Source organism: Fukomys damarensis, unplaced genomic scaffold (assembly GCF_012274545.1).
Source record: "Fukomys damarensis isolate Sample0158 unplaced genomic scaffold, DMR_v1.0_HiC HiC_scaffold_15, whole genome shotgun sequence".
Classification (NCBI taxonomy): domain Eukaryota; kingdom Metazoa; phylum Chordata; class Mammalia; order Rodentia; family Bathyergidae; genus Fukomys; species Fukomys damarensis.
The window spans coordinates 66,956,129-66,969,072 of NW_022900927.1; the positions used below are offsets into that span (position 1 = coordinate 66,956,129).

The 12,944-nt window shown below is 60.3% G+C and overlaps 1 protein-coding gene across 3 annotated transcripts; it reads left to right on the forward strand.

Annotated features, from left to right (window-relative positions):
* The first annotated feature begins 51 nt into the window (after positions 1 to 51).
* Positions 52 to 12,468, forward strand: Mcm5 (minichromosome maintenance complex component 5). 3 transcript variants are annotated; one of them, XM_010615921.2, is made up of 16 exons: positions 52 to 609; positions 1,145 to 1,271; positions 1,346 to 1,474; positions 2,204 to 2,376; positions 4,117 to 4,272; positions 5,248 to 5,414; positions 5,674 to 5,845; positions 6,349 to 6,460; positions 7,493 to 7,636; positions 7,950 to 8,015; positions 8,192 to 8,368; positions 8,493 to 8,605; positions 9,486 to 9,614; positions 10,201 to 10,343; positions 11,288 to 11,415; positions 12,367 to 12,468. In XM_010615921.2, exons 2-16 carry the CDS (start codon positions 1,197 to 1,199, stop codon positions 12,466 to 12,468), a joined length of 1,986 nt encoding a protein of 661 aa, XP_010614223.1. In that variant the 5' UTR covers positions 52 to 609; positions 1,145 to 1,196. The 3 variants fall into 3 exon arrangements, with proteins under 3 accessions (XP_010614223.1, XP_019061845.1, XP_010614222.1); XM_019206300.1 differs by having other exon boundaries at positions 52 to 269; XM_010615920.2 differs by lacking the exon at positions 52 to 609 and adding an exon at positions 616 to 843.
* The last annotated feature ends 476 nt before the right edge of the window (positions 12,469 to 12,944 follow it).

The window sequence follows — 12,944 nt, forward strand, 5'->3', positions numbered from 1 at the left end:
GGGGACTCGGCTGGGTGGGGGCTGGGCTGCTCCCTTCACAGTTGGTGCGTGGGGGTTGGGGTCCTGGGCACCCTGGCGGGGACGTCGCCCCCGTCAGCGAACCCGGGCAGACCTCGCAGCTCTTTCAGCTACCTGCGGTTCCTGGGAGGCGCCATGTGGGGCGGGGCCCATCCCACCTGCGGCGCTGCCTGGCCCTGAATCCTGGGTCCAGGTCCCTCCATCGCTGACCTTCCCAGCAGAGTCAGGGCAACTTGTGGACCGGCTCTCTGGTGTGAGCTGTGAAAGAGGCAGCCGTTTGTCTCTTGTTCATCCATCCATTCCTGCGTCTGTCCTCTGACCTCCGTGGTCTGCGAACCTGCTGCACACCAGGCCCTGCCTTACTCTGCTTTGTGACCCTGACAGCACAGGCGCCTGACCAGTTAGAGCTGAGGGACAGCCCCTGTCTTTCCAGGCCCCAGTTTCTGGTCTTCCTGACAAGGAGCCGTTCCTACCTCTGTTCATTGATACAATATAACGGCTGGCACTGTCCACCTTTGCCCCAGACTCTGAGAAACTGTGAAAAATACATCTGTCCTCAGAAAGCTCCTGAGCCAGAAGCCAGGCTTGGAGGTTGGGGAGGCCAAATGGTGGTGGCCTCGGAGGAGCATGGGGGAATGGGTTGGAGCTTAGGAGGTTCCCCTGGAGAGGAGGTGGATGCCACGTTGCTCTCACCGCGGGGTCTTCAGGGCCACACTACACTGCCTGTTGGGACTACTGGGCCGGGGTGGAGGGGAAGAGGCTTGGGACAAGAATATGTGGGGTTCTGAGATGCTCTGAATGAAGGCTTGGTCTGATGTGGATGAGGTGGGTGATGATGATGGTGATGGTTGATGAGGCCTTGAGCGTCAGGTTGGAGGCCTGAGCCTCTGGTTCGCCAGAGGAAGTTAAAGGAGGGGGTGTTCTGTAGTGATAGCTCTGGCTGCTGTCCTGGGGTCCAAGTCCTCGTGCTGCCTGTGCCACCCTGGTGTCCACATAGCTGGAGGACCCCTTGGGTAGTTGGACTCCTCTTCAGGGCTGACTGAAACAACAGGGTTGGAGTGTGGTGGTTGGCAGAGGGCACCACAGCCAGTGTGGGTGTCTTCTCTGCCCCTTTCATGCCTTGCAGAGATGAGCTCAAGCGCCATTACAACCTGGGGGAATACTGGATCGAGGTGGAGATGGAGGACTTGGCCAGCTTTGATGAGGACCTGGCCGACTCCTTGTACAAGCAGCCAGCTGAGCACCTGGAGCTGGTGAGTGGAGCCCCAGCCCAAGCCCTCTGGGCTGCGCCCTGCCTGTCACCAACAGCTTATTCTCTTCTGTACAGCTGGAGGAAGCAGCCAAGGAGGTGGCTGATGAGGTGACCCGGCCCCGGCCTGCTGGGGAGGAGGTGCTCCAGGACATACAAGTCATGCTCAAGTCGGATGCCAGCCCCTCCAGCATCCGGAGCCTGAAGGTGGGTCCGCTGGGGCCTGGAGACAGGCAGCCTGGGCACCCGTAGGGTGGCTCTGACAAAGCAGGCAACCCCGCTGAGCCTGCTCTGAGCTCGCTTGGACAGATGTTCACTGAACTCACCCCTGGGTGTGGCCTCGAGTTGTTCCTGCGGGGACAACAGGACCTGCATGGTGAACCCCTCCTGGAGTTTGTGTGCAGCAGGGGAGACGGAAACCCGTGCTGTACCCTGCTGAGGTCTGAGGTGATCGGTAGGGCAGTACAGGCAGTCCAGAGAGCAGCAGCAAGAAGGGGTCTCTAGGGATGGTGGAGACGGCTTCTGAGAAGGCAGCCTGGGGTGGCGAAGACGCAGAGCACAGACGGCAGGGAACACTTTGGATAGGGGAGGGCCTTCCCGGCTGCAGAGCCACGAACACATTGGCATCGGGGCTGTGCTGAGATCACTGTGGAGGCTGCTGGTCAGGCGGTCAGGCAGGGGCAGGAGAGGTGGGCGGGGTAACTGCATTCGCAGGCAGGTGGCAGCTGTGTGCCTGGTGCTGCTCGGGATCCTCACTGTGCGGAGCAAAGAGGAGCAATGCAGACGGGCCCTTGTTCTCCGTGACAGCTCAGGAGCCAGACAGGAACAGTTAGGTGATTCAGGTGGTGTCAGAGGGACGGGGTAGAAACAGATTGGACCGAGGTCAAGGGTGTCCTCAGCTCCCTTTCACCACGAGCTTCCATGTGGCTCTTGCAGTCAGACATGATGTCGCATCTGGTGAAGATTCCTGGCATCATCATCGCGGCCTCTGCAGTCCGGGCCAAGGCCACGCGCATTTCCATTCAGTGTCGCAGTTGCCGCAACACCCTCACCAACATTGCCCTGCGCCCCGGCCTGGAGGGCTATGCCCTGCCCAGGAAGTGCAACGTGTAAGTAGGTGATGAGCACGACCCCCAGTTGCCTCGGAGCCCTGGATGGGGCAGGACTGGGCCTGGCTCGGGCTCACTGATGGGTGCGGTGTCCCTGCCAGGTGACCAGGACTGACCTCTGAGGGGGCACAGGGTTGGGAAGCAGCAGTGTTGACCACGTCCTGTGCGTGACCATGTAGCCCGAGAACACAGCCCCACTCCATGCTGCGCAGAGGCTGAGCCTGTGGCTCCTCAGCTCGCAGAACCTCACAGGCCCCTTGGCACTCTCCAGAACTGGAGGATGCCACCATCTGCTGCCCTGGCGAAGCCTTCCCTGCTCCTAGCTCTTCACCTGCCCGACCGCTGCAGTGTGTGTACCTTATCCCGTGACCCCCTCGGTCTGCTCTTCACCCAGCAGCCAGGTGGTTCTTGATGCTGTTAACATGTGGCCCTTTATGTGCTCTATTCTGGCTCGTGCCAGCCTCTTGCCAGCAGCCACACTGCCTCCTCGCCTCTGCCCCTTCCTGCCCCCAGCCACTCAGTCTGTCCTTGTCTGGCCTTTGGGCTCCTCCATCTCATGGTGATGCCAATAGTCTCTTTCTTGTTCTTTTAAGTGTAACATGTACTTGTCATTTATTACATAGTTGTGAGAAGGATCAAAATATATGATGTTTAAACTGTGTTAAATTAAGAGTTTGCTATGAATATTTTTCAGAGTATTTTATCATTTGTGTTACTTTGTGAGGCAGTTCTTGAGTCCTCTTTTGCGAGTATCTATGAGGCGTGATTAAAACACAGTGAATGCTGCCGCGAGGCACTGTCCGACACAGGCAAGCTTGCACAGGACACTGCTGTCATCCACCTCACCAACTGTGGCACTGTAATTTCTGGTTCTCCCCGAAGTCAACATGACCACGAAAAGTGGATGTTGTGAATTGACTCAGGACATTGAGGTAGCCGCAGCAATTGCCACTAAAGACACGTAGGAGAGGACTTCCACAGCTGCTGCAGAAGTGACAAGGACAATAGGATAAGTGTGTTCAAGCTGTTAGGGGAGCGTTTTCAGGGGAATTAATGAGAACGTGTGTTAGTGTGATACAACTTCTTGTTTGTTTGTGACACGGTCTCGATATATAGTCCAGGCTGGCCTGAACTCAGCTATGTGGTAGAGGCAGGGCTCAGACTCGGTGATCCTCCTGCCTCAGCCACCCACATGTTGGGTTTACAGCCGCGTGCCACCACATTCACTGTGCATTTTGGTTGTGTGGCATAGTTTTTAATTTTCTCCTGAATAGAAGCTAGCTCTAGAACAGGGCCTCTATGTTACGTGATGTCCCTGCTCCCACTGTGGCTGCCCCTGGCTTTGTTGCAGAGTTGGGTGTGCTGCTGTGCTGTTGTGGATTTTTTTTTTTTTGTACCGGGGATTGAACTTGGATCCTTGCACTTTTGAGGCAGGTGGCAGAACCACTGAGCTAAATCCCCAGCTCAGATAGAGTTTATTGCACAGGGTGTATTGTGGCCTCGACCTTTGCTGGTCCAGCAGGCTAGCATCTCCCTGCCATGCGAGTGGGTAGTGAGGGGCTTGCCCTGGGGATGCTGAGCCCTTGTCCAGGGACCTGGCCTGCCTTGTTGGGGAGCCCTGCCTGCTTGCTGCGCTGTGCACCTCTCCCCCACCTCAGTTACCAGAACCTCAGTTACCCTGGGCAGATGGGCCGCAGCCTTTGGTTCTTGAGTGGCTATGGAGACCTCCTTCCCCCACAGGGACCAGGCTGGCCGTCCCCGGTGCCCGCTGGACCCGTACTTCATCATGCCTGACAAGTGTAAGTGTGTGGACTTCCAGACCCTGAAGCTGCAGGAGCTGCCGGATGCTGTGCCCCATGGTGAGATGCCTCGGCACATGCAGCTCTACTGCGACAGGTGAGCCTCCTCCCCTGATGGAGGCTGTGTGACCTCGTGAGTGCAGGGCTGGGCTGTGCACCTCCTCAGCTTGTCAGGACCAGGTCACCAGCTGCTGCCCAGCAGGAGAAGAGGGAAACAGGAAGTCGGCCTGGGCTCTCTGACCTGGGTGTTCTCAGCTGACGTTGCCTGTGCCTGTCTTCTTTTGCCTTTTTTTTTCTTTTGAGATGTCTCCCTATGTAGTTTAGGCTGGCCTGGAATGCACTGGGTAGCCAGACTGGCCTGGAACTCGTTATCCCCCTGCCTCAGCCTCCTGAGTGCAGGGATTGCAGTGGTGTACCAGCACACTGGGCCGGCCCCTGTGTGTTCTGCGGGAGTACTTTCTGGGGAGGTGGAGCATGCAGGGCTGTTTCCTATGGGGAAGGGGAATGGGGACCGGCTCTGTCCTCCCGTGGGGCTGCTCAGACGAGCACTGGGCCGGAAACCGGGAAGAGGTGGGGCTGGGGTAGTGGTGGCAGAGATGTGGATGTCACCCCACTGGTTGGTTCCACAGGGGTCGGGACAGGTAGGCAACTCCACTGCCTCCCAGGCTCAGAGAGGTGCTGTGGCTTCTCGGTCACATGGCCATCTACGTCCTCGGGCAGCGTGGGCCTGGGGAACCTTGGAGATGTCACTGTGCGTGTGTCTGTGACAGAGGAACTGAGCCCAGAGACAGAGGCTGAGATGGGAGGGCTTGCGGGGGCTTCCTCCCGACTGGCCGCGGCAGCGTGGGCTTCGGCACCCCCAGCGGAGAGGGCGGAGTCGGGACCTCTGTAGGGCTGGGCAGGACACGGCTCCCTCGGCAGGCTCCGAGCTGGCACCACTGTGGGGCTGTGTGGCTGCAGTGACGAGGATGGGACGGCGCCAGCTTGGGGTGGGAATGCTTGGTGCCAAGGCCATCCTGGCAGTGGCCTAGCCGTGCCCTCACTGCCACTCCTCTCCCCACCCTTGTTTCAGGTACCTGTGTGACAAAGTTGTCCCTGGGAACAGGGTCACGATCATGGGCATCTACTCCATCAAGAAGTTCGGCCTGAACTCCAGCAGAGGCCGTGACAGGGTGGGCGTGGGCATCCGGAGCTCCTACATCCGTGTCCTGGGCATCCAGGTGGACACGGATGGCTCTGGTGAGTGGCTGGCAGGGCCTTGTGGAAGCTCGGGCTCCCACACCTGCCTTAGCAGGCAGTGCACCACCTCGCAGGTGGCCCGGGGCCCCTCGTGTTCTCCTTGTCTTTTGGTTCCGCTATGGCCCTGGGCTGAGGGCCTTGGCTTGAACACAGGTTCAGGGTTGGAGGAATCGGCACAGGGGGTGGACCCTGCTGCCCGGATCCAGGCTGGACTGTAGCTGAGCGGTGCCCCTGACTTACACAGCCCCCTCCTATCCAGGCCGCAGCTTTGCCGGGTCTGTGAGTCCACAGGAGGAGGAGGAGTTCCGGCACCTGGCGGCCCTCCCCAATGTCTACGAGGTCGTCTCCAAGAGCATCGCCCCCTCCATCTTTGGGGGCACAGACATGAAGAAGGCTATTGCCTGCCTGCTCTTTGGGGGCTCCCGGAAGAGGTGAGGCCCAGGGGTCAGGAGACATGGGACACAGGATAGTGGTCAGGGTGGGCCAATGGTACTGTGTCTGAGCCCTCAGATAAGACGCGAAGGCAGCAAGAGTGGCCTGGGGGTGCCACTTCCTGGTCACTTCGGAAAAGAGAGAGAGACTGTCTCTCTGTGCTTGGTTCCCAAGGAGCAAAGAGGGTAGAAGACACCTGGTGCCCTTTGGCAGCCCTGAAGCAATGGAAGTTTAGCCAGTAACAGCAGCAACAGTGCTCTTGCCATGCATGCCCTGACCCTCCTGAGTGTGCCCGTGGGCTGTCATTCCCAGTGCCACTGTGTAGGTGGGGGCAGAGGCCGCTGCAGCCCTGCTCCTGGGTGCACAGCGGAACCTGGATCCTGTGTGCAGCGCTGTCCTCTGCCATAGTGGGAATGCTTCCTGCCTGCTTGCCGGGCACCTGCACTCGGCCGAGGTGCCATCTGCCTCGCCTCCTGTGGTTCTCACCCTGCCCACCTGCCAGGCTCCCTGATGGACTCACTCGTCGTGGGGACATCAACCTGCTGATGCTGGGGGACCCGGGGACTGCCAAGTCCCAGCTCCTGAAGTTCGTGGAGAAGTGCTCTCCCATTGGGGTGAGTGGCCAGGTCACCAGACACTGTCCTCACCCCATGGCTGTGTCCGGGATCGGCGGTGGGGGGGAGGGGAGCGGAACTCAGAGGCAGTGGGCTTGGGGGCAGGAGCACTAGGCTGGGAATCAGCCTGGGGTTTGCATCTCGCCTGTCAAGTCCCCAGCCGTGCATCTCAGGGCCCGGTCTTTCTGGCAGTTAGTAGAAGGGTGGCAGTGGTGAGGCATATTCACCTGTTGAAACTCAGCCCTGCTGTGGGCACTGCAACCTTGGAGCCCAGTGCGAGGACCAGGTCCTCGGGGCATTGACCAGGGGCCTCGGTGCTCTTTATGGGGAGAGGACACTACCGCCTGGCCAGGAGATGGGGCTGTGGGAACTGTGGGGACTGTGATGGGTGTTTGGATGGAGTCTTCGGCAGCCACATCAGAAACTGGGCATCTGGGGCCAAGGCAGGCTTGCAAGTTCGGGCCCAGCCTATCTCAGTAATGGGCTCAGGGTTATAGCTCATTGCAAACTCATTGCTCTGAGTTTAATCCCCAGTGCCACAAAAATAAAATGAAAATTAAATGAGAGACAGGTGAAGTTCACTTTCGTCACCCATCCTGTGGCGCATGGCTTCACGTTATTACCACTGCTGTGCTGTGCTGGGGACTGAGCCCAGCACCAGAGCCTGAGCAGCTGGCAACTGAGTTGTACCCCAGTGTGAAAGTGACCATGAGGTCCACACCTTTGTGGTTGCATGTCTGGCTCATGGGCGTCTCTGGTGTGTGGTTTCAAGGGCTCAGGACAGTACATGGCTTGCAGGTCGGTGGATAATAAGAGGGACCTGTGTGGGGTGGCCCTCCAGGCCCTTCCAGCTCTGGGCAGTTTGCAGGGGGATCCCCTTCTCTGGGCCTCTGCTCCTCACACAAGCCGGTGTTCACAGGACATTTAGGCCACGTTGGGGCCCTTCTCTCGCCTGTGTGCTGGTTCTGCCCTTGGCCTTGCCAGGTGCCTGGAGCCGGATCTGATGCAGCCCTCCCCCTGCCCTCCCCCCAGGTGTACACGTCAGGGAAGGGCAGCAGCGCAGCTGGACTCACAGCCTCCGTGATGAGAGACCCCTCCTCCCGGAACTTCATCATGGAGGGAGGGGCCATGGTCCTGGCCGATGGTGGGGTCGTCTGCATCGATGAGTTTGACAAGGTGAGTGGCGGGAGGGTAGCGGCCAGACACTGGCATCTTGCATCCTGCACGGGCCTGGGCTGTGTGGCCTCTAGGGCATGCTTGACACGTCACCTCTGAACAGTGACTGGTGAGTTGCTTAGCCTCCCTAAGCCTCAGTCACTGCATCTGGAGACTGGGAGAGGCTGGCCAGCCCCTCACCATGGTGGGAGCCACCCGGTTCCCACCCTGGCCCAGCACAGAGTCTGTACCAGAGTCGAGGCTATTGCTGATTTTTCTGCCACCACTGCCCCTGCCCGGGTGGGTCTGATGGATGTTTGCCTGTTCCCTGCAGATGCGAGAAGATGACCGTGTGGCCATCCACGAGGCCATGGAGCAGCAGACCATTTCCATTGCCAAGGTGAGCTCCCTCCTGCTCGGCCTGGGCCCCACTGGTTCTCCCCCCGCAGCCGCTTTGGGCTGGGCTCCAGCCTGCTCGCCCAGGTACGTGCTGGTGGCAGTGGCAGGCCTGTGTGTGTATACACACGCGTGTGAGGGGCCTGCCCCAGGGCTCTTGGTGAGCTCCGTCCCTTGCAGGCTGGGATCACCACCACCCTGAACTCGCGCTGCTCTGTTCTGGCTGCCGCCAACTCGGTGTTTGGCCGCTGGGATGAGACGAAGGGGGAGGACAACATTGACTTCATGCCCACCATCCTGTCCCGCTTCGACATGATCTTCATCGTCAAGGATGAGCACGACGAGGAGAGGGACATGGTGCGTCCGTGGCGGGGCGGGGCTGGCAGGGCCCCGAGGCAGAGCTGGTGGGTAGCGGGGTCCAACGGCAGTGTCAGGAGGGCCTGTGGGGACCAGGGCCATCTATGTGTGCTCTGCCCCCCAGATGCTGGCCAAGCACGTCATCACGCTGCACGTGAGCGCGCTGACCCAGGCGCAGGCCGCGGAGGGCGAGATCGACCTGGCCAAGCTGAAGAAGTTCATTGCCTACTGCCGCGTGTGAGTGTGGCCCACGGCTCCGCAGACCCCTGGAGTCACTCTGTCTTGTGGCTTCAGACAGGTTGCTCACCTGCCGAGTGTGCTTCTGCAGTGTGAGCTGCTCAGGGCTTCCATAAGGTTGCACAAGACAGTGAGCAGGCGTCGAGGACTGCCCCGTTACAAGCGCCGCTCTCACAGGCTTCCAGTCACAGGAGTCTTACACATAGTGTTTCCGTCGTGTGAGGCGTGCTGCTAAGAGTTTTGTGTATGAGCTGTACTCCCGGACCTCAGAGGTTAGGCAGCTAGGTGTACTGTGTCCTTTTCACAGATGGGGAAACGGAGGCGAGGATGGTACGTAACTTGTGGGAGGTGGTGCGGATGGGCTGTGAATGAACTGGGTGCCCCGTGCTGCTCATGTTTCTGTAACTGCAGCACCCCAAGGACAGATCCGGGCTGCTCCCCAGGAACAAGCAGGTGCTGAGTCCCTGGAGACCTTGGGGGCCCGGACTCCCTTCTGACGAGCCCCTGGTGGCCTTATTCTTAGGGTTCTCTCCTCATCTTCGGCTTCCCCTAACCCTGTCATCAGTTCTGGCCCAGTGGGATGGTAGGGGCAGCGGACAGAAAGATAGAGGTCCTGTTCCTCAGACCGGCCTGGAGGCTGCTGTGTGGGCCTCTATCGCCATGGGGCACGGCTGCGAGCCCCAGAGGGGCCCTTCTCGCCCTGCAGCTGGCTTCACCCACTTCCCGTCAGAGGCCCTGTCATCCCCCACTTGTTGGTCTCTGGCGCCTGCTCACAGCCAGCCTGGGTTTTGTCATCTCAGCACGGGGGCAGATGGTGTGGGTGTGGTGGGCGCCTCGCGCCCTCCTGGCCTCACACTGGGTGTTCCCCATTGTCCTGCAGGAAGTGTGGCCCCCGGCTGTCTGCGGAGGCTGCGGAGAAGCTGAAGAACCGCTACATCCTCATGCGCAGTGGAGCCCGGCAGCACGAGCGGGACAGCGACCGCCGCTCCAGCATCCCCATCACTGTGCGGTGTGTGCGCGGGTCTTCGGGGCCGGCTCTCCTGGGGTCAGGCGGACCGAGGCTGGGCCCGCCTCCGGCCTGCTGTGTGACTGGCAGCTGCTCTGTGGCTCTTGCTGTCTTCTCTGTGGGTCTCAGGTGGTGGTGCCAAGGCACTGGGACCTGCCGGGGTGAGCCCCACCTGGGGGACTGGTTAGGCCGTGGGTTTGGCTGTGGAGTGGTGAACTTCGCGTAGCCTGCACAGACGTGGTTGATTCCCAGGGTGGATGTGTGACACTGGCTGGCTGGCGTGGCTCCTTGGGACTCAGTGGCAGCTGGGCACCAGCCACCCTTTCCCTTGACCCCCTCCGAATGCTGGGGCTTCACCTATTGCCTGTACATTTGGGATAGCGGGGAACAAGGAAAACGGGGCTCACTGCTTCAAGACGTTCCCTGATGTCACACACAGTGCTCGGACTTAAAACTGGCCAGCCACATCCTGGTCCCAGAAGCCAGGAGGTGCACTTTAGCAGGCCGTGTGTGCAGTAGTAGCGATCCCTGCCGCAGCCTCCCCTGCTGGGGCTGGGCCAGGCCGTCCTGAGCACCCGCTGACCCACAGGCAGCTGGAGGCCATCGTGCGCATTGCAGAAGCCCTCGGCAAGATGAAGCTGCAGCCCTTTGCCACGGAGGCTGACGTGGAGGAGGCCCTGAGGCTCTTCCACGTGTCCACACTGGACGCCGCCTTGTCGGGCACCCTGTCTGGTGAGTGGGTGCTACTGAGGCCTGGTGCAGCTGTGCTGGCGCCTGGGAAGTGGCCTCCTGTACCCTTGGGACCTTTGACAGCAGCTGCCCCAAATCTCAGTGCTGCTCTTGCTGCTCCTTGGGATGGGAGGAAGTGGCTTCGCTTCAGACCTGAACAGGGACCCAGCTGCCAGCTTCATGGCTTAGGCAAGCAGTCAGCCCCCTGTGCGTTTGGCTCAGCCTTCTCAGGGCTTCTGGGCCAGGGCTCTGTTCTTGACACTTGAGCCCCAGAAGTTAAGTCAGACACCTGGTCCTTCTCGCCCTCGAGAAAGCCAGTGTCCAGAGCCCCTCACTTGGCCCAGGTCGTGGTACCCCACACCTGGTTTGGAGAGGTTGGCCTTTGCATGGATGAGCACTGGTGGGCAGCTCTTTGGGTGCCGGCCCATCCCTTGCCTGGCACGTAGACACAGTAATTCCTCAGGTGTGGTGGTGCTGGGTCAGAAGTCGGCAGATGGCACATTCCAGCTGAGGCTGAGAGGAGCCCGTGAGGAGATGACACAGGTGGCCCTCGAGAGGCCCGTGCTCTACCCATCTGCTGGGGAGCTGCGCACAGCCAGAGCTGAACATCCTGAGCCCCGTGTGCTAAGGGCTCCTGGGTCTCTCCCCGGGGATCACTTGCGGTCCTGAACTCCTGTCCAGTTTGCCCCAGGAGGTTGCTCCTGCAGCCCCTGGCTGGAGGGGATCCACGTGTCAGAACCGACTGACCTGCTTGGTGGGGACTGTCGCCCGAGACGACGAGTCCTGTGTCAGCAGGCGCAGCCTCGTTACGGTCACCCTGCAGGTCTGCCTTGCTCTGCCCTGGGCTTTCGAGCCCGCTCTGTCCCTGCCTGCATCTGTACTGGAGACTGCGCGCCCTGCTGTCCCAGCCTCGTGCTGCTTCTCTGACCCATGTCCTGTTCTCCCAGGAGTGGAGGGCTTCACCAGCCAGGAGGACCAGGAGCTGCTGAGCCGCATCGAGAAGCAGCTCAAGCGCCGCTTTGCCATCGGCTCCCAGGTGTCTGAGCACAGTATCGTCCAGGACTTCACCAAGCAGGTGGGCCTTGGAGGGGCTCGTGGGTCCTGAGGCTCCCACCCAGCACCATCCCCAGGTTGGGGCGGCCGTCAGCCCTCCCCTAGGCATGCTTCCTGCAGGGCCAGAAGGCCGATTGGTTATTACTGTGGTGGTGCTGGGATTGAACGTGGGCTTTTGCACTGAGCTACATTCCACTCGCTTTATTTTGTTGTTTTGAGACAGGGTCTCACTCTAGTTCAGGCTGGCCTTGGACTCGCCGCAATCCTCCCGCCTCTGCCTTCTGAGTGCGTGCACCACTGTATCTGGCTCTTTTTTACATTGTGAGACAGGGTCTTCAGTTGCCGTTCTCCTGGCTCAGACTTCCAGAGTGCTGGGACTACATGTGTGTGCCAGCACTTCCGGCTCAGAGACTTTTCTTGTTCTGTCCTATGAAAGGGAAGAGGGGCAAGTGGCCAGATTCTGGTTGAGCCTCATCCTGCAGCCCCAGCCTTGCCAGATCTTCCCTCCTCAGAGGAGGGGCAGAGGGGAGGGGCGGGGAGGCAGGACTTTCTGGATGCCTCAGGAAGCCTGGCGCCTTTAAAGGCACAGGGCACCCCTGGTTTCAAGTCCCTGTCTGTCTCCTGTGTGTCCCCTGGTCTTGTGCAGCAGTTGGTGCCAAGCCTGGTCTATGGTTGAGCCGCTGAGCTTAGAGGTTTAGGAATGACCAGAGTCCGGGGTGAGGGACTGTGCTTTCACCTCAACTCTACCACTACTTGCAGTTAGGCTCTGTGCCTCAGTTTCTTCCTCTGTAAAGTGGAGACAGTCCTGTACTGGCTGCTGGGCTGGAGAGGTGAGGCAGTTGAGGCTTGTGGCAGTGCCCAGTGACGGTGGGCACTTGGGATGCTCAAACCCTTCCCGTGGCCAGTCTGGTGGGTAGGGGCGTCACTGCGTCCCTCGACAGCCCTGCATCTGCCCCCTGTTCTGTGTCCACAGAAGTACCCGGAGCACGCCATCTACAAGGTGCTGCAGCTCATGTTGCGCCGCGGAGAGGTGCAGCACCGCATGCAGCGCAAGGTCCTCTACCGCGTCAAGTAAGGACGCCATGCCACCGTGCCATGCCGGGCCTCTGCCCGCCCCGCCCTCCAGCACCTACCCACCTTCCTGCCCTGTGCTGCTTGCCGCCTCTGGATCTCTGCCTGGTGCTGGCTGGGCAGTGTGCCTGGAGTTTGATAATAAAGATGCTGTGTTGGGTCCCTGGAGGCTTCTGCCCCTGGTGGCCTGTCCCCACCTGTCCTTGGTTCTCACAGCTGAGGGAGCCCAAGTATGGCGGCTGAGCCTGCACGTGCCCCAGGTGCTCAGAGTGAGGGCTGTGGCGTAGCAGCCGCACCACCACCAACTTCATGTTTTCCTGCACCTTGGTGCCCTGATCTGCAGGCGGCAACACGGTCCCTGCCTCTGGAGCAGCACAGTCCTCGAGCGCTCAGCCAGGGCCCGGGGCAGCCGGGAGTGCAGCGGGACGCTGTGGCATCTGGTGCCCAGGGATGTGGATTCTGGCAAGCCTTAGAACGGGG